The 19029-nt window shown below is 42.2% G+C and overlaps 1 protein-coding gene and 1 long non-coding RNA gene across 2 annotated transcripts in view; one reads left to right on the forward strand and one right to left on the reverse strand.

The window, feature by feature from the left end:
• spred1 (sprouty related EVH1 domain containing 1) overlaps nt 1-19029 on the reverse strand; it is a 45122-nt gene that overhangs the window by 12181 nt on the left and 13912 nt on the right. Inside the window, exons 2-4 of the mRNA XM_063498015.1 lie at nt 15982-16246; nt 9102-9270; nt 5314-5360 (exon numbers count right to left, since the gene is read on the reverse strand). Coding sequence (XP_063354085.1) covers nt 5314-5360; nt 9102-9270; nt 15982-16246 — 481 coding nt within the window. The remainder of the gene's footprint in view (nt 1-5313; nt 5361-9101; nt 9271-15981; nt 16247-19029) is intronic.
• Nucleotides 9714-12361, forward strand: LOC134645459 (uncharacterized). Its single transcript, XR_010096561.1, has 3 exons — nt 9714-10085; nt 10186-10371; nt 11802-12361. It is a non-coding gene; the product is annotated as an uncharacterized LOC134645459 (long non-coding RNA).

Genomic DNA, 19029 nt, shown 5'->3' on the forward strand with positions numbered 1-19029 from the left:
ACTTAATTTGCTAGACTACTCATACAGTAAAAACCTTGAAACTACAATATTTTCTTTAGATGCAGAAAAAGCGTTTGACAGAGTTAACTGGAAATTTCTATTTGCAACTTTACACAAATTTGGTTTTGGATCTTCTTTCATCAACTGGTTAAAAATATTATATAATTCCCCAACAGCTTGTGTCAGAACAAATGACCAGACATCCTCCAGCTTTTGTCTCCTGAGGGGCACCAGGCAGGGATGCCCACTCTCCCCTTCACTGTTTGCAATTTTTATTGAACCACTAGCAGCAGCAATTAGACAGAATTCAGTAATTAAGGGCATAAAATGCAAGAACGTGGAACATAAAATCAGCCTTTATGCGGATGATGTGCTACTCTTTCTCCAAAATTCACAAACCAATATCTCTGGGGTGATTGAATTGATAAACTCTTTTGCAAGAATATCAGATTACTCAATTAACTGGTCAAAATCTACAGTCCTTCCGATTAATTGCTCCTTCCATAATTCCTCTTCTACTCCACTGCAATCGGGAAATATAAAATATTTAGGTATTAATGTTTCTCCCAAGCTTGCAGATCTAACTAAATTAAACTATATCCCACTTTTAAAGAAAGTAGAAGGCGATCTGGCTAGGTGGAAATGTCTACCCATATCACTCATGGGAAGGGTTGCCGCTATAAAAATGATGGTCTTACCAAAAATAAATTATTTATTCTCAATGATCCCAACTAAACCGCCACAAGATTGGTTCAGATCTCTAGATTCATATATGTCCAAATTCCTTTGGAAAAATAAGCCCCCACGTATAAGCTTAAAAACACTACAAAAGACCAAGGATAAAGGAGGATTAGAACTACCTAACTTTCAGCACTACTTCTTAGCCAACAGGCTCCAATTTATCTCAGGATGGCTAAAACATACCCTCTTAGATGAACCTTGGCTAGATGTAGAACAAACACTTTGCAATAATCTAGAGATTTCAGATCTACCATTTATCAGCTCAAACATTCAACGACATGAATGCTTCAAAAGCGTCAACATTAGCTCCTCTCTGACAGCATGGTGGGAGTTTGTGAAGTTGACAGAGTCTTCATTAATCCCATGCAAACGTACACCTATCTGGAACAACCCTGACATATTACAAAACAATAATATGATAAACTTTTCAGATTGGAGTGGTAAAGGAATCAAATATTTAGAACATATACTAGAAGGAACAGAATTTATTTCATTTGACAGACTAGTTACACAATATGGGATCAACAAGAAAAGATTTTTAGAATATCAACAAATTAAATCCATAGTAAAAAAGAAATTTAAACCGGGTCAAGTTGAACTACAAACACCACCAAGTGTGGTTCAATTTCTTACTCTTAAAACCCCCAAATTACTATCCAAAATATACAGAATGCTTTCTAAAATAGATGAATCAATATCACTTCCTATTGCAAAATGGGAAGCGGATTTATCAGTTAACTTAGACCAAAACTTCTGGTCTCAGATTTGCTTAAAAACCTTTCATCTAATTAGAAATCCCAGTCTTCAATTAATTCAATACAAAATACTACATAGAGTGCACTATACAGGTCATCGGATGTTCAAGATGAGCTTTACGTCTACCAACAACTGCTCACACTGCCAAACCAATTCACCGGACAATTATATCCACGCTCTTTGGTTCTGTCCACCAGTTCAGAAGTTTTGGCGTGAGATATGTGAAGACTTATCGAAGTGTCTGAAATGTAACATTCCAACTTCTCCTTTAGTGTGTTTGCTGGGCAGCTTAGATAATGTCACTTCAGAAAAGAATATAGCCCACATGGTTTTCACTGCCCTATGCATAGCCAAGAAAACAGTCCTCATGAACTGGAAAAATAAAAATAATCTTAATTCTAACCAGTATAGAAATTATCTAATAGATTACATTAGTCTTGATACAGCCTCTGCCACCACATCAGATCAATTGCTCTGGGCTCCTTTGATCAGCTCCATCACCTAGTGGGGGTGGGGGGGTCATAGTTTGGTCCCACCTTCACTGTTGTGATTGGTGTGGGGGTAGGGACAGGCTTAGGGCGTCGGGGGGTTCCCCAGGAGCATCTTCCTTGGGGGGCTCAACCCGGGGTAGCGGTCATGGCCAATTAAGGGCTCTGTTGGCTCTTAGGTGACGGTTTCCTCGTGGCTGCGTGCAGCGGGGCTAGGGGAGGGTCTGTGCTGACGGACGTGGGTTACTGACCTGGTAGCCTGGCTGCCCCTGGGTGGGTCCGGGACGGGCGTGAGGTTCTGGGGGCGCTCCGTCTCTGGGCTGGGGCCCTGGCCGGGCCTCGGGGGCTCGGGTCCTGGTTGGTGTGTTGCTGGGGTTGTGGGCGGGTGGGTATATGGGGGCCCTGCCCTGGCGCAGGGCGCCGCCAGTGCATCGAGCCACCTGGGGGACTCTTCAACTGGTGGGGGAGGTTGTCACATCTTGCAGGAGCTTTCCTCTCCTCAGGAATTCTCTCTGCAGGAGGGGGAGATATAGGAGAGGTGGAGGAAGATCTCAGCCTGGGCGTCTATTGTCTTGTGTAGTCTGGAAGATGAGTGGATGATGGGGTGGGTGCAGTTTTCTCTGTAGTGGGGTCGGGTGGGCTGTCCCGGGCTCTGTGGGGCCGGGCGGTGCTGCTGCACTGGGCCCTGGTCCGGATGGGCCTGGGCCCCCTTTCCCTGGCGGGTTGCAGAGTATAGGGGTGCCTACTGGGGTCAGCGGGGGAGCTGGCCCCAGGGAGGGGTCACTTGCCCCTCCCTTTCTTCCCTCCCCATCTCCAGCTGCCTCCCTCTTCCCGCTCCACCACAATCACCCACACATGCAGGGCCTTGGGGTAGGGGTGTATCACCAGGGTGCAGAGGAGGCATCCCCCCCCTCTGTCCCCTTCTGGCTGCCTCTGCCTCAATTTTATCTCACAACTTAGACATTCACATTACTCACACTCTCATAACACATACATATAGGAGCTTGGGGGTGGGCTCACAACACGGACTCCAAATTACCATCAGGGTGTACACCTCACCCCTGGCGTCGTTGCCCACCTCTCAATTTTAAATACACGTAGACATTGAGGGCTATCAGGAGGGGCTATGCGCTTACCTGCTGCTCTCTGGCAGGTAGCTCCATGCCCTCCTGGGTTTTAATTGCACCTTAGAACACATATACATCAACACTACATATGAGCGGGTAGAGGGAGGTTTGGAGTCTTCTCACACCCCCGGTCTCTGCGGCCTGCTGGAGCGGGGGGGCTAGGAGGAGGAGTTGGCCGTCCGACTGGGGTCTGGTGTGTGGGGCCTCCCTGCTGCTGCGGAGTCGGGGCAGTCTGCTTCTCCCCACTGCAGGGAAAAGGGTAACACCACCTGGGTCTGGGTGCAGTTTCCCCCTCCAGGGGCAAGGGTACCTAGACCCGGTTCTTAGAGTACGCTTGGGGAGTGTGATTGTGTGTACAGCGTCTCTTTATGTCTGTCTCCACGTTGGTTGAGTGTGGAGTAATTGTCTATGAGAGCATGAGGGTGGGAATGGATGTTTGTATTTGAGTGTGCCTGTATGTCTGTGTCTATATGTCAGGTTGGGTATCAGACGCCACCTCTCTGGGGACATCTCAGGCCCTCCAAGGTTTGGAGGCCTATCTCCCCCCACCACTTCCCCTGCCGGTGGCAGACGCCCTCAGACATCGGTGCGTTGGTGGTTCCTTGTGTCCGGGGGTGGGCGTCCGGGTACACACTGGCTCACTCCTTGGTGGCTGCTTATCGGGGCCTGGAACCTGGGGCTCGCTCGGGCCACTTCAGGGGTGGGGTGCCCTCGGCCTCTCGGCCTGGGGCTCGGTCACTCAGGCACAGCTGGCTGCCAGCGGAGCTCACGGGCACGTCACTGCAACCCCCCCTGGCTTCTGCTCCGCGGCTGCTGAGTGATCCCTCATCTGGGACTCTCCTCAGCTCTTTCTGGGATAGTGGCGCGGCTGCCCCTCTGTTGGTCTTCCTTGGTCTCTTGTGTTCTGGGGGCCTCTGGATGTCTGGAGTTTTGATCTCCTCCATACCTGCTTCATGCCCTGGAGGATGGGACTGTGGCCCCCCACACCCTCTAGCAGATCATTACATTAAGGAACCTTTTAAATACAAGCGCGCTCATGCTCACAGGTGTACACACAGGTGATTACACACACAAACTACACCCTTTTTGGCTCCTACCTCAAAGCACACTGTGCGCTGTCGATCTTACGTGCTGCACAATAATGTTTAATATTAAGTATTTAGTGTTATATTCCCATATATCATTGTGATGTTGTTTATTCTATTACTCTCGTTTTCTTCTGCTTGTTTTCTTTTTTCTTTCTCAACAGGTGATCCAGGTGATCGATATATGTATTTTTTGTCTGCTTATTTTGTTGGTTTTTGTTTTTTGCCCTTTATCCCCGTCCCTCTTCTCCGCTGTTTTTTTTTTTCCCCTCTTTCTTTCTCCCTTTTCTTTTCCCCTGTCCCGTATCTAGCAAGTAAAAATAAAAAATAAAAAAAATAAACAATAAAAGGTAAATCAAATGGACCATTACGGCAAGGCTGGGATGGTCCATTTGGTAAAGTAAATCCGTTGGGCATCTTTCTTCGCCTTTAGACAATAATTCTGATGGCAAAAGAACCAAATGGGACAGGTTTAAAAAAAAAAAAAAAAAAAAAAAAAAGACAGTCAACCGCTGTGCAAAGGCACTGAGTGTTGTTGTTGGTACAATACATGGTGCATGCAGTTATTGTGTACAGGTTTAGTTGGTCCCAAATTTAGTTAGCTAAAGTTATAGAGTCCTATCTTCACACAAAGGAAGAATAAAGAGTCTTACGAGATGCGACCCTGATGTCAGCATCATGGAGAGATTAACTTAAACAGGCTAAACGCGAGTTCACAACTATCTACTGAGCACCTTAAAGTACCTTGTTTCTTCAGCTAAGACAACATCAACATCCTAAAGCCTTATTTGACTAGTAAAGATGAATGCTCCAGGCGATAATATATCATCTTCAATCTTGACAAGACTGACAGCTGCAGCGTTAGAGTACACCACATTTGCTGGCCAACACCCAGCTTCACCTCAGGGTCTGGCTGACACTGGTTAAACATCTGTAAATCTCTAAGAACAACTGTGAGACAACAAAGGCAGGTTTCAGCACCTGGCTGGGACAGATCAGACCTCAACCAAACATGTGGATCATTTCATTTCAGAGTCGGTGACAAAGCAGAGAGAACTTCACTCTTTTCAGTCATAGCAACACAGGTTTTCTTTACTAAACCTTAATGTTACCCACCGGTAGTCCATCCTCTTGATTATCGCCCTCCCCAAACGGTCGACAACCTGAAAGAGAGAAAGGTACGAGAACTCAACAACAGCTCAAACAGGCAAAGTATACAACACAAAACTCTCATAGCTAAATTTGATTGACAAAAGCAAGGGAAGACTAGAGGGTAAAAATTCAAAGAACCCAGGCGACAACCTGCATCAGTCTGAATCTTTCAGCAACTTCCTTTCTACCAACAAAATATTTCTATTTGTTTGTTTGTTTGTTTCTCAAACTGTTCCCCTAAGCATGGTTTAAAGTTACCACGCTGACTCTTGTCGGGCCGGAATAGTTCAAGACTTCTGCTTTCTTCTGCCTGTGGCCTAATGGGGAAATGAAAGCTGCTTTGCGTTAGTGGGGTTCACAGAAGTTAATAAAATATGCATGCAGAGAATAATGTAACCGTGACCTCGGCTAAAAACCCACGTGCCATTTTCGCACCCCAAACACCTCAGTTACCGAGGTGGAGGAAAGAGCTAACGTTTTTCATCACTGCACACATTGACTTCTCCTGTAGATTGTGTAATCTTAAGAAAGACACTTACACTACTTATATTTTCATAGTGTTTTGCTGAACACTATTCTCACAAACATCACTTTTTAAAAGATAACATTTTAATGGTGCTTATGTCAACAATGTGAAATAACTTGTTTAATGTATGCAGTCTGAAGATTTTTTTAAAGCTAGGTGAAGGTGTAATTGAATAAAGTCTGCCAATTTCCCTGCACGTACTGACACTGTATAGTCCAGTGAAGTCTTGAGGTTTGTCAGATCACAACAAGCAGAATGCAACACCAACGTTTTGTGACATAAGATAAAAACTTTGCTTGGAATAAACCTACATTTTCAGTATGTGTAATATATGGCTGTTAATGTAACCAAATACAAGAAAAAAAAACCAAAAACCAAAAATAAAGCATTACACAACTAAAAGATGCCACCAGTTAACCACTCATTCGTGCAGGTGTGTGTGGCTTTACAGACAGCAGACATTTACTCTTTCAGAACAATAATTGAAGTAAATCTGAGTTAATATGTGCATAAAGTTGCATAAAGAACTGTTAAATCACATTTAAAGTTAATAATTTGATAATATTCACCAGGTAATATCATCAGAAGTATAAAATCTAAAAGCTGAGCTCAGAACGATGAGTTATACCTATGCAGTTCCAAGCATATAGTCAGAATTAACATAAAATGCAGCCATTTACTAAAACATATCAGTGCACAGGTACAGCCAATCAAATTATTGTGGTTTCAGTCAGTTTAAATTAAAAAAAAAAACAACTGATGAAAGCACCAGCTTATACATTAAAAATAAATAAATAAATAAAAAGAAGAATCAATGTTTAAGGACATTTCTAGATGAGAAAACAGTTTGGCAATGCTGTAGAAAGCAAGGATGAAACTATCTGAATGTGGGGAGGGGTGGTGGTGAATATATTTGTATCCAAGGGCATCAAGAGGTTCTTTTTAAACTTTGGTTCACTTATTTAGGATTACTGAGGCTTTATTTAAAGCACTGAGGCATCAATCTTCCTGTCTGCATTGAGAGAGAGAATGCAGAAAAACACAGTAATGTGATCTCTGTCACAGAGAGGACAGAAGAATTCACTGAGCTTGTGTTAGACACAGTCTGTCTATCAGTCTGTCTGTCTGTCGCTGAGTCACATGGAGAAAGGTGTGTGTGTGTGTGCATTTCTCCACTACTGAGAGAAAGAGGCCTCCTGCAGCACAACTCTGGCAGCGCTGGGCCACAAAGCTGCCTGAGCCATGTGCCCGACGTTGCCATGGCAACAGAGGACTGCAAGACTGATACACACGTGTGCGTGCACGCAGATACGCGTGCGCAGACACATACACACACACACACAGGAAAAAACATATATTCCCTTCCTGCCTCTTCTCTCCCCCACACACATTCACGCAGCAGTCCAGCAGCAGAACGATGCAACTGGAATACAGAAGAACTGAGGAGAGGCATTACACAACACTGGCAGAATACAGAAGATGCCAGGAGAGAGAGGAGAACGGAGGGAGGAGAGGACAGCAGGGGCGGGAGGGGGAGAGAGAGAGAAATGCAAGGGAATGAAACCCCACCATCACCTGCTGTAGCTGACATTCACAGGAAGAAGCCGAAGCATTTATTAGCACACCAAAACTATATGGTCTCTGAATGAGAATCTTCACAATCACCCGGGCCCTGCTACACGAGATACCCATGCCTCTTTGCCATCTGATTATGTGAACAGCACTGAAACGGCCTCAAATCATGAATATCAGATATGTTACTGATATTTTGTTGTCAAACTGTGACAAAAGACCATAACAGCTTCCCAGCTCACAGTAACACCTTCAAATGCCAACGCCCCATTCCAAACAAAACCCCTCAGGTTTCCACACATCATTTTAGTGTAACAAAATAGAAGATATTATTTAAGAAACTGGGAGCGAATTTTGGTTTGTTTAAAAGAGACACTAATCATCCTAGAAGATGACCCTGTGGTAATGAAGTACGCTGTTATTGCCTGTTCGTTATCTTCATGTGAAATTTACAGGAAAAGCAGCTTGCAAAGCAAGTTCTACATGACTACCTTTTACCTAGATGGTGTGGACTTGTGCCCAGGAAGTTCAAATCTCAGATAAACGGCTGTGGGCAAGAAGCAACTGATGCTCAGTGGCGATAAACCTTTACAAATGTTCCGCTGTACCTCCTCTATGCTCCCCATGATTCCCGGGTCTAGAGAGTAAAGGATATTACAGCTCCTCAGCCAGCCAGCCAGCCGGTCGACCAGCATCTTGTATAACACAGGGCTGGATAGCAGATTGCTGAGTTGGCAATTCTCCTACTAATTGGATGACTTTGCAACCTCTGGCACTGTGCTGAAAAATAATGCTTATCAGGACCTAAACCTGCCCACTCAGTTCCACGCATAAAGTAAATACCTAGCTTAGCTTTAAAATATATAAATGCCACATTCAGTCCAAATACAAAATTTTGTTAGACTAGTCTAGCCAGTCCTCAAACTATCTTGCCAAGACAGAGAAGGACAAAAGCCCAGTCTGGTCAAGTTTCTTCTGAGTGAAGCTCAGCCCATATCTCAGGTTGCGATCCATTCTATGAGTTTCTCGTCTTTCCCACCAACCCTCTCCTGTCCTCTATCACCCACTGTCTGAGCAAAGCATTGCAGTGCCAGTCTCTACGGAAGTGGCAAGCTTATCTGGGCAGCTGGGCTTGATAAGATAACACAGGAGGGTTCAAGCTTGGGTGAGAGAGCAGGTAGCATTGGCGGAGGAGTCATCAAAGGTAATCAACGGCACACATCTCTTCTAGAACAGATGCTAGGTCAGCCTTTACAAGCCAAGATAAACAAGCAGGAATACAGGCTGTGAATGCACACCAGTAGAATACACACCACATTCATGTGCATACATCCATCTACATCCAACTTTTACATGTACTGAATGGTTGCCAAGACACACAGTGCAAACTCTAGGTGGGAATTCTAAACAAATGTGATGTTTTGTCGATAGAGCAAGAGTTTGAAAGGTGGTGAGGGTAGTAGAGGAAAAAAAATCTGTGGGCTGCCTTGATTTCTTGATATGGAAACAATAGCCAATGCTGGCTGATGGACTGTTAAGTTAAGGTGCATTTTTGCTGGCATTCTATTGGCTTTGTTATCTGGTTTGGCCTGTTCTAAACTAGCAAAAAGAAAACAACCACACACACGCATGCAGACAAAAAGGCAAAACACACCTTGGTTAATGTCCTCAATGGCCCTCCGTATTCCCCGGTCAAAAGCACGAGCATCAGCAGGGCTCAGAAAGGTCAGTCCAAACTTCTTGTCGTTGATCCTCCAGTGGTGGAAGATGGGGTTGACCTTGTTGTATACTAGGTCTTTCTGCAGCACACACTCCAGTACCACCTGAAAAGAAACAAACAGAAGAGTTGAGATGTTTTAATATAGCTGGATACAGAATTTGACCTGTGTGGTTTAATCCAACCCCATAAGCTGTTGTAATGTGTCAAATTCAATTATTCCAACACAACAGGAATATAACAAAAAGACGTAGAAGATTTCTGCCATTTGAACTACACATATGGGCAGTTCCAGAGCTTCTAAAATCAAAAATAGAAAAAAAGAAAATCCCCCCAAACCCAATACTCAACATACTTCTTAGATAATTTGTAAAACACATTCTAAATAGTGGGGTTTTCATTACAAATAAAGTTAAACTTTAGCAGTGGTGGCCCGAGAGTTGGAGTGTGTGGAGGTGTTTTGGAGCCAGGGAGCCCAAGTGTATGGCAGAGAGAGGCTGCGTTTCCAAAGCCTATTATTAATCAGGGCTACTGGGCCGCCTCCCGGCCTTCCTCTAGGCAGATTAAATGAAATGAGAGACGGCCATTACAGTCTTTGAGGTTTTTACTGACGCGCACGAGAGGTGGCTTAATGGGGTGTGAATGTGTGACTGTGCGCACGGCGATCTGCGTGAGAGTATGCGTGAGCGCAGGAGCTGGTGCGATGAAAAGCTCAATGACCCAAGTGCTACGCTGTGCATCTTTGCGGTCCAAATGTCTTGTCGGAGGATAACGGTCACAAACAAAGTACTCGATTGCTGAAAGCAGATGGCACCGTTCCCCGTGGATCTGGACAACAGTCAACATGCACACTTCAAGAGGCTAATACGTGGCAGCTGTACAAGAGGTTGATGATATGTGTGTCAGAGGGGGAGTGCTCAGGTCTGAATTTCATTCTGTCTGTGTGAGTCGCTTTGCAAGTGTGCTGCACATAATTCAAGCGTCTGTCTCCATATCATTGTTTCATACATGTCTCTAACAGGAAAAGGAGGCAGCGAGGGTTAAGCCTGCGTGACTACCCTAGAGCTACTGGATCAGTGCACAGAAGAAGGGAAGGATGGATGTGAGAGGCTGCTGGGGTGGCAAGGACAGGGGAAGGGAGGAGGGGTCCGCTGTGCCTCTGGGGGTGATTGTGGAGGCGAGACTGAATGGAGCCGGAGCAGGTAAGGTGAGCGCACAGCAAGGCCGACTGAGGAGGAAGTATCACAGTTGCATGGAAGGTTGATACTTAACACCGCATTCCATATTGTGCTTAGAGAAAAGAGAGGAGGAGGAGCCTTGCTGACAGAAAAAGAGACAGAAAGGGAACAGAGGCAAGTGATGTTAATGGAGGAGAGTATCAGAGAGAGACAGAGAGCAGTCAAGACTGTGTGTAAGAGAAGAAAAGAGGAACAGATGGAGACTATGCTCACATGAATGCAAGAAATCAGGCTTCTTTCAGAATGATGATTCCAACCTTGCTATCATTTTAAGACAAAAATTGTAAAGAATAATGCAATTTAAGTTTAACAGGGTGCATTGATTCATAGTGAAATAACCCAGCACACCCTCACCCCCTCCAAGACTTAAAGCTATAAATGTTACTGGTAAGTCAAAACAAACAAACAGGGTTAACAATAAAAACAAAACAAAACAAAAAAACAGTCAAATAGGGCCTTGCCTCCAAGGCAATGCTATTTAGAGTAAGCCTGGAATGCACGGCTGTACCAATCTGCAGGGAGTTGCAAACTATGAATGACAGGAAGCAAGGTGGAGTGAAAGAGCTTAACTGGAGATTTGTCATAATCCGAGAGCCAGCATGGTAAGTAATCATCAACCAATTAGAGCTGTAGTTTTAAGAGAGTCACCGAATAGCAGCGAGAATGAGAAAGAGAGACGGAGGGGAGGTGGGGGGGGACCAAGGAGGAGAGTGATTGGTAGCTATATGGAGAGCCAGCTGAGTCATCACCAGTACACTCTGTGCCGCATCACTGCGCTTATAGACAGATCCCCTCCACCTCTCCTCTTCCGTCTCCCATCTATCTGGCTCCACCTCCATTTCCTGCTCTTTGACTACATTCGGCTTCCCGAATTCCTCTCAACCCCACCCCCCACATCTCCAGTCACCTCAGGAAAAAAAAATCTTGTCTTTTTGATTTCAAAATAGCTGCATTTATGATTCATTTTCCTCACAGGTTTCTATCAGGGATTGGTGATGTCACTGCCTTTTTTTCCCTTGTTTATTTCTGGTTGGATTAAAACACCCAAATTGTATCCTTGAAAAATAAAAAAAATGTCTAAATAAAAATACATCTAAAACCTGGCAGACCACTGTCCTATTTCGTATGTTAGACATAACCCAAACCAAGGAGCCTTAGTGATATTCATCACTAAGTCTAAACATCACTCATACAACATAATTATACTCCTTCATTTACCCCTAAAATCAAAAGACTGACACTACAGTTTAATTTTATATATATCTATCTATCTATCTATCTATCTATCTCATCAACAAATATAAATATCACAGTTCATATTCTTATGTCTTTTTTTTTTGCCACTGTTTTCTTCTTGGACGCTGCTTCTTCTGATGCCCTCACACTGCCGGTGGCAAAGTGGTTGACGCCAACACCCTGGCACTGGGTGGTATCCTGAGAGACCTACATATGTCTGGGTGTTTGTTGTGGTGGCTGGGGATTCTCGTGGTGATAGGGGTGTTTTACCACATCCCAGAACAGTTGTCGGGGTCTCTGAACCATGTCTACACCCTGTCTGAGCAATGCCGTTCCCATCACACCCTTTTTCTGTGCCACACACATGCTGGGTTACCAACGCACAAAACACAAGGACTGTAAATACGAAACATACATAAAATGTTCAGTGAAAGAAAAAAAAAAAAAGGAAAAAAAAGGTCATTTAGGCACCGTGCTGTAAGAAGGCTCTAATAACCATCTGCCAGAAAGCACCAGATTCTGTGCATCATGGTGGCCGCCTTTTGTCATCTGGCATTTGACAGACAAACAAATAGATTTACACTCCCGATTACCACAGACCAAGGATTATCCCAGTGCATCTACTGGATCTGTTTTACATCTACAGCACAGAATGAGTCTCATGAGCTTTACAGCAACTACTCCATAAGCCAAACAGATTAAAGCCACAACACAGCACTTGATCTTTAGGGCCTCATTGTTACTTTCATTATGAAGAATCCGACAATACCAACTAAAAATAAAATAAAATAAATAAATAATAACAACAAAGGTCGATCAAATGGACCAATACGGCAAGGTCCACTTGGTAAAGTAAATCCGTTAGGTATCTTTGTTGGCCTTCAGACAACAATTCTGACGGCTAAAGAACCAAACGGGACAGGCAAAAAAAAAAAAAAAGAATCTGACAATACATGTAGAATGCAGGTCTAGCGATTTCCTGTGAACATGCCATGCACAGTGCCAATAAACAGGTGTGCAGGATAAAGGGCAATTTATAATGCCAGACATTAGAAATTAGCAAAGCAGAAGCTTCGGAAGACTTAAACTCATAGTCTTAATTGCAATTTAGGTTTTTCTTATATAAATAAAATATATAATGTTAATAGCAAGCTGATTACTGATATAATGTAGTATTGTGCAGCTACAGAAACATTTGCATTCATATTGAATTACAGCGAGACTTTACACTAGAGCTATAACTATTAGTGGTTTCAATTAGCTTAAAGAGGACATATTGTGATCATTCCCAGCTTAACAGCACTTTTTTTTTTTAATTCTTGGACTTTATATAAGAACAGCTCCTCATGATCTGCAGTTCAAAAATAATTCCTATCTATTTTACACTGAGCTTTGGTGCAAATCGTTCACTCAGCTTAATTCAAAGCAAACAGAACTTGGTTCTTGTGTACATGGTGCAGAGTTTCTAACATCCAAATCTACCAAAGACACAATTTCTTGTTCTTAATTGGAAATTGTAACTCCTCGAATCCATGCATTCGTGCTTGAGAATGAATCCGATCCAGAACAAGAAAGTGGACAGCAAGAACATCTGCAGCACCAATATCACCACATGACTTTCAGTTCAGCAAATATTACCTTCATAATCCACTTTGTCACATAACAATGGTTTTATTTTTTCAATAACAAAAAATAGTTTCTATACATGTCCCTGTTTGTACGTGTGTGCGAGGGGAAACGTGCCAAAATCCCAGTTGCAACGGAAAATTTCTGCAGTCAGGAAGCATGAGTGAAATGTTACGTTTTTGTTTTTAAAACTGTGTGAGTGATTAGTATCTCTTTGCAGCGTCTCTTATATTGTTCATTGAATTATTAAGAGCAGTGTAGCTACATGATAACTATGGCCATTATCAGCACTGAAGCTGTAGTCACAAGCTGGTCTGAATATTGATACATTTCTGTGATATGAAGTCACATACAGCTTCAAATTCTATTTCTTTTATAGGTAGAAAAGCTTCATGTTTCAGTATTAGCAGACAAAGAGCCAGCTTATAATTGGGTCTTAGCACAAAGCATTTCTTCTGCTAACCTCTAAAGCAGGGGTGCCCAATCCCAGTCCTCGAGAGCTACTGTCCTGCAGCTTTTAGATGCAGCCCTACTCCAACACAGCTGAATCAAATGGTTTGATTGCCTCTTCAGCATGCCATCAAGTTTGGCAAATGCCTGATAACAAGCCATTCATTTGATTCAGGTGTGTCGGAACAAGGATCCATCTAAAAGCTGCAGGACGGTAGCTCTCGAGGACTGGGATTGGGCACCCCTGCTCTAAAGTGAATACTAACAAAACAAATAAAAAAACAAAAAACAAAAAAAAAAAACTTTCATATTCAGGCAACAGGAGCAGGAGAGTGGGGCTGATGCATTTACAGCTAGATTGGTGCACTTGAGATGACAATATCCTCTCTTTTTGATGTCCTCCAGATATGAGAGTTAAAAAAGCCTAAATCCTGAGCTTTTCACCCACAGCAAGGCTATGATTATTATGGGGATAGCAGATACTAGAACTTCAAACTTCATACCAATACCCAGGAAAATACTAACATATATATATATAAAATTGTTTTATTTTTTTACATAACTAAAAGGACAAGTATTTTAAGTCCATCTCAGGCAATGCCTGCTGACACGGCTTCATATATTCATTGTTAAACAAATCCTGTGGGTAAGGTAGGGTGCCACTGTCGCTGGTCAACTTTCTTAGCTTCAATCTGGGACTTTAAGAGAATACGTTTTAGACACAAATAATTGTACTACCCTGTTAATCCAACTCTGTATATTATAAAATTACAAACAGGCAGAACTAATAATGTTTGCCTGCGCCAACATTAACGTTATAGTTTTATTATTAGCTCTAGCTGCTAGCCACAACTTTAATGATAACTTAACCGACGTGGCTATCCCATAAATGTACCTTATTTCCACAGCGTGTGCTTTCTGATGCAACCCTCCCATTTATCCGAGCCTGGGAGCGGCACTGAGAGTATACTAGTTTATGTCCAGTGAGGCAGGGTGTGTGGCTATCGGGTAATAGCTAATAGTTAAGCAACTAACAGTAACGTGTGCACCAGCCAGGTTAACATTTATGATAACTGTTCAGTACTTCATGATGTTGAAACCGGAGCTTTACTGACCTCTCAATAGTGTTGGCTGAATGTTCATGTGTTCAGTAACTAGTGAGGGGAGGTGTGAAGTTGTGTCAGTTGCAGGAGACAAAAACGACACTGTTGGTATCAATACTGTAGCAAATGAGTAGCTAATTCCACTGTATCAATTAAGATCTGATATTTGTTTGACAACCCTATTAGAAAATGAGCATTTCTGGCTACAAAGGAAAATATAAAAGTAATTGTTAGGAAAAGCTTGAATGTAAATGGATATTTTTGAAAAAAAAATATATATATATTTTTGCATATATCTGAAATGAAATATTTATCAGAATTGTCAAAAATTATTCTACTTTTATTTTTACCACATTAACTACGGAGTGTGTTGTACAAAGAAGTATTTATGGGTTAAAAAGGGACAGATTCACCTGTCTTAATTTTAAACACAGTCTTTACATCACAGTCAGGAAGTAGGAAATTCTATTTTTTTTTTTAGGGGCGGGGGGGCAAATAGTTGAGTACTGATGGAAAACCAGAGTGAATGTGCATTTCCACCTATTCCATCTCTCACATTCTATTCTTTAATTTCCTGTTCTTCCTGATGATTCATCACAGAAACACGCAGTTTGCTCCTATTTTCAGATACCTGTGCCATGGAGGAAAGCCTAACAACCACTTCCTGTGTGAGTACATGTATGAATGACAAAGCAGTGGAGGGTCCCGTCTGTAACAACTAAAAATAAAATAAAATAAATAAATAACAACGACAACAACAAAGGTCGATCAAATTTACCAATACGGCAAGGCCGTGATGATCCACTTGGTAAAGTAAATCCGTTGGGTATCTTTGTTGGCCTTCAGACAACAATTTTGATGGCTAAAGAACCAAACGGGACAGGCGCAAAATAATAATTTCCTGTTCTTCCTGGTGATTCATCACAGAAACACGCAGTTTGCTCCTATTTTCAGATACCTGTGCCATGGAGGAAAGCCTAACAACCACTTCCTGTGTGAGTACATGTATGAATGACAAAGCAGTGGACGGGAGTCCAGAACAGCAGGGTTTGCAGTGATCTCATTCAGATGAAGAAAAAAGAAAAAAAAAAGAAAAACAACTTTGGATGTCTGGCCATGGAGCATAAAACGCTAATCGCATTTATGAACTGGAGGTTCTCTTACCAATTTGTCTTTGAGCCTTTCGCCTTTGATGTGGAACTCCACAGCGGTGGGACTAGGGCTTGGACTGGGACTAGGACTAGGGCTACAGGGGCTGAGGTTGCTGCTGCTTCCTCCACTGCCTCCACTGTGGGTGCTGTTGGTGTCCTCCGCCCGGGTGACCTTATAGACGGTGACACAGCTAAGTCCTCCACCCCCCAGGGGAAGCCACCCACCACTGGAGTCATCCCGAGTCATGACCACTGCTCTCACACGCGCATAACTGTCACTGTGGAGAAAAAAAGGAGGAAGAGAAAGAAGAAGGAAAACCCAGTGGTGTTAGTGAACATAATCTAGAATCATTAACATATTTTCAGTTGTCTCCTGGGTTCTTTTCTTTGCTTAAATCACCTTTATTACAAAAGCAGAACTACAGAACTACACAGCCTCAGCCTTGACCAGTAATACAGTTTAAGTGCAGCACAAACAAAATGTAGAGCAAAGAGAACATACACAAATGATAACGTGAGAAAATGACAATTTAAACTAGGGATGGGGCAATTAGGAAATTCTGGGCCAATGCCTGTCTTTTGCTTTATTTGCCATTTACTTACTCAAAAAAACTGAACATAAGAAACTGGAGATTAAATTTTGCATTAAAGATACGTTTTTGGTTTTAGTACCCAGCAAGACAACAGACTACGTCTGAAGCGCCCAGTGTGTGTGTTTAACCCCAGGCAGAGGGTGACTGACCATGTGGCCAAGCTAGGTCTGGCCACAGCTGATTCACAACATTTCTCTTGAAACAGGTGGTTTTAAACTAGACAGCACATGACCTGGTTTCCAAACAACATCATCCGCTTTCCTTTAAATCACAGTGTATTATGACTATTATGAGATAGCCATTTAAGATAATTAACACTGTGTATGTAACAGAAAGCAAACACACTAATAAAAAGTTTAGGTTTTTTTTAATGAAGCAGAAATAAAACATGGTGTTGATCATTTACTGTATTATAAAAATTTCAGATAATTTATAGAGAATTAACATGAAGCAGATGGTTGAAAAGTACCTAAAAAAAAATCATCTTCTTTGAAATATCAATAAGTCACAAACTCTAAATTAACAAGAAATTCAAATCAGAAATAAAACTCACAAGAACAAATTGCTATATTGTGCCAGTGTATCAGTAATAAAGTAATAAGAGATTATTATCCCAATTACACAACGTAACTTTAAATCTGCTCGCCTCTCATTCCATTTCGTTTTCTGTCCCCTCACTTGGAGACAGATGTTCCGTGATTAGATAACACAGCACTGGGCCACCGGAAATGACAAAGGTCAGGGGGTGTTGAGGGCAGCATTTTGCACAAACTGCTGGTAACATATTAAAGACTTGGAAAGATCAGAGCGCAGCCAGAAATAGTCAAAGAACTGAAGTATATGACTGCCGGATGTCTCCCTGTGACACATTGCTCTCTGGCCAATGTCCGGGTTAACCAATAAAGATGACATCAGAGTCTGAAACATTTGCAAAGAATGTCTTTTCAATCAGCGGCCAAATCTCAAGCACTGACTGAGGCAGAGAAATGTCACTATGAAGAACATGTAATATGAAAACAGTTAACATTTAGCTCTTGTTCTAAAAGAGGAATAGCATCATCCTGGCTTCCCTCTTGGCTAACTCAATGAGGCTAACCTTTGGTCTCATTCCTTCCCCACCCTTGGCAAATCTCAGTGTTCAGGATATTGGTTAGTAATTAATCTAAGAGCCAGTGAGCATTAAATCTGAAGCCATCTTTTTCTTCATGTGAAAGCTTTGACCTGCCACCATGTAATAATTGACCAAAGTTTCCTCAAAAGAGTGATGAGCATGTCAAATAAGAGAAACTCAAAACAAGAGACAAATACATAAAGTGATTTGAGAGGGGGGTAATGGCTTTAAAGAAATAAATGCTATATAAAGAGCATACATTCAAGAGGTGATCAAAAACATTCCAAATACATGTGTGCTCTAAATCTGCTGGTTGTGTAGATAAGTGCCTGTCTGCCATCAAAAATAAAAAATAAAACCAAAGAAAGAAATGGAAATTTCTGACTAGCAGAAAAACAACAGAATTAGCTACCAAATATTAGTTGTCTTCCTTTTACACTTTTATGGTTATACAACAGCTCATAGTGCATGAGGGGATGAGACATCTGCAATCAATAATTGTTGGTCGTCATCATCAGTGTGAGCCGAGCTGGTTCTTCTACTACTGCTTCAAATCTAAGGATTTGTCATACTTCTCTGTTTGGACAAACATGTCACAGTCGAAGTCAATCAGACGATGAATGGGGTTCACTTTGCAGAATACTGGTGGGTAAAAACAAAAATGAAAAAATAAATAAAATAATAACTTTGTGCACACATGTTAGACTCCAAACACATGGTGTAGACCACAAGCAGCAGAACAGGCTTTAAACCTAAACAGGCTCAAAGCACTTCAAGTTAAACTGCTATTGTGGTACAAACATTTACTAGCCAGTGTGGTCAATGGCTTCCTGATATTCACTTGCCAAAAGGAAACTGTACCAGCATCTGGCAGGTGTTAATTTCTAGCCCTGTTAACGTTATAATCTATCAAATGCCCTTTATATCCTTAGCTTTTCAAATTTAGACCTTTCAATTACTACTCAAACAAACAATCTCTCCATCAAACTGAAAAAGTTATATCAAATTCTTATGTGATATTAAATTAAGCACAGTCTGTCCGTATCTGACGTCAATTTTATTTTATTTTATTTATATAGCACTAAATCACAACAGCAGTCACCTCAAGGTGCTTTTTATTGTAAAGTAAATGCTCTACAATAATACAGAGAAAACCCCAACAATCAAAACAAATCCCCAATGAGCAAGCACTTGGCGACAGTGGAAAGGGAAAACTCCCTTTTAACAGGAAGAAACCTTCGGGAGAACCAGGTTCAAAAAGGGGCAGCCATCTGCTACGACCAGTTGGGGTTGAGGGAAGATTAAATGAAGAGCAGTGTATAAACACACAGCGAGTGAAAAATGGCGAGTATGAAGA

This window comes from Pelmatolapia mariae, linkage group LG16_19 (genome assembly GCF_036321145.2).
Source record: "Pelmatolapia mariae isolate MD_Pm_ZW linkage group LG16_19, Pm_UMD_F_2, whole genome shotgun sequence".
Classification (NCBI taxonomy): Eukaryota; Metazoa; Chordata; class Actinopteri; order Cichliformes; family Cichlidae; genus Pelmatolapia; species Pelmatolapia mariae.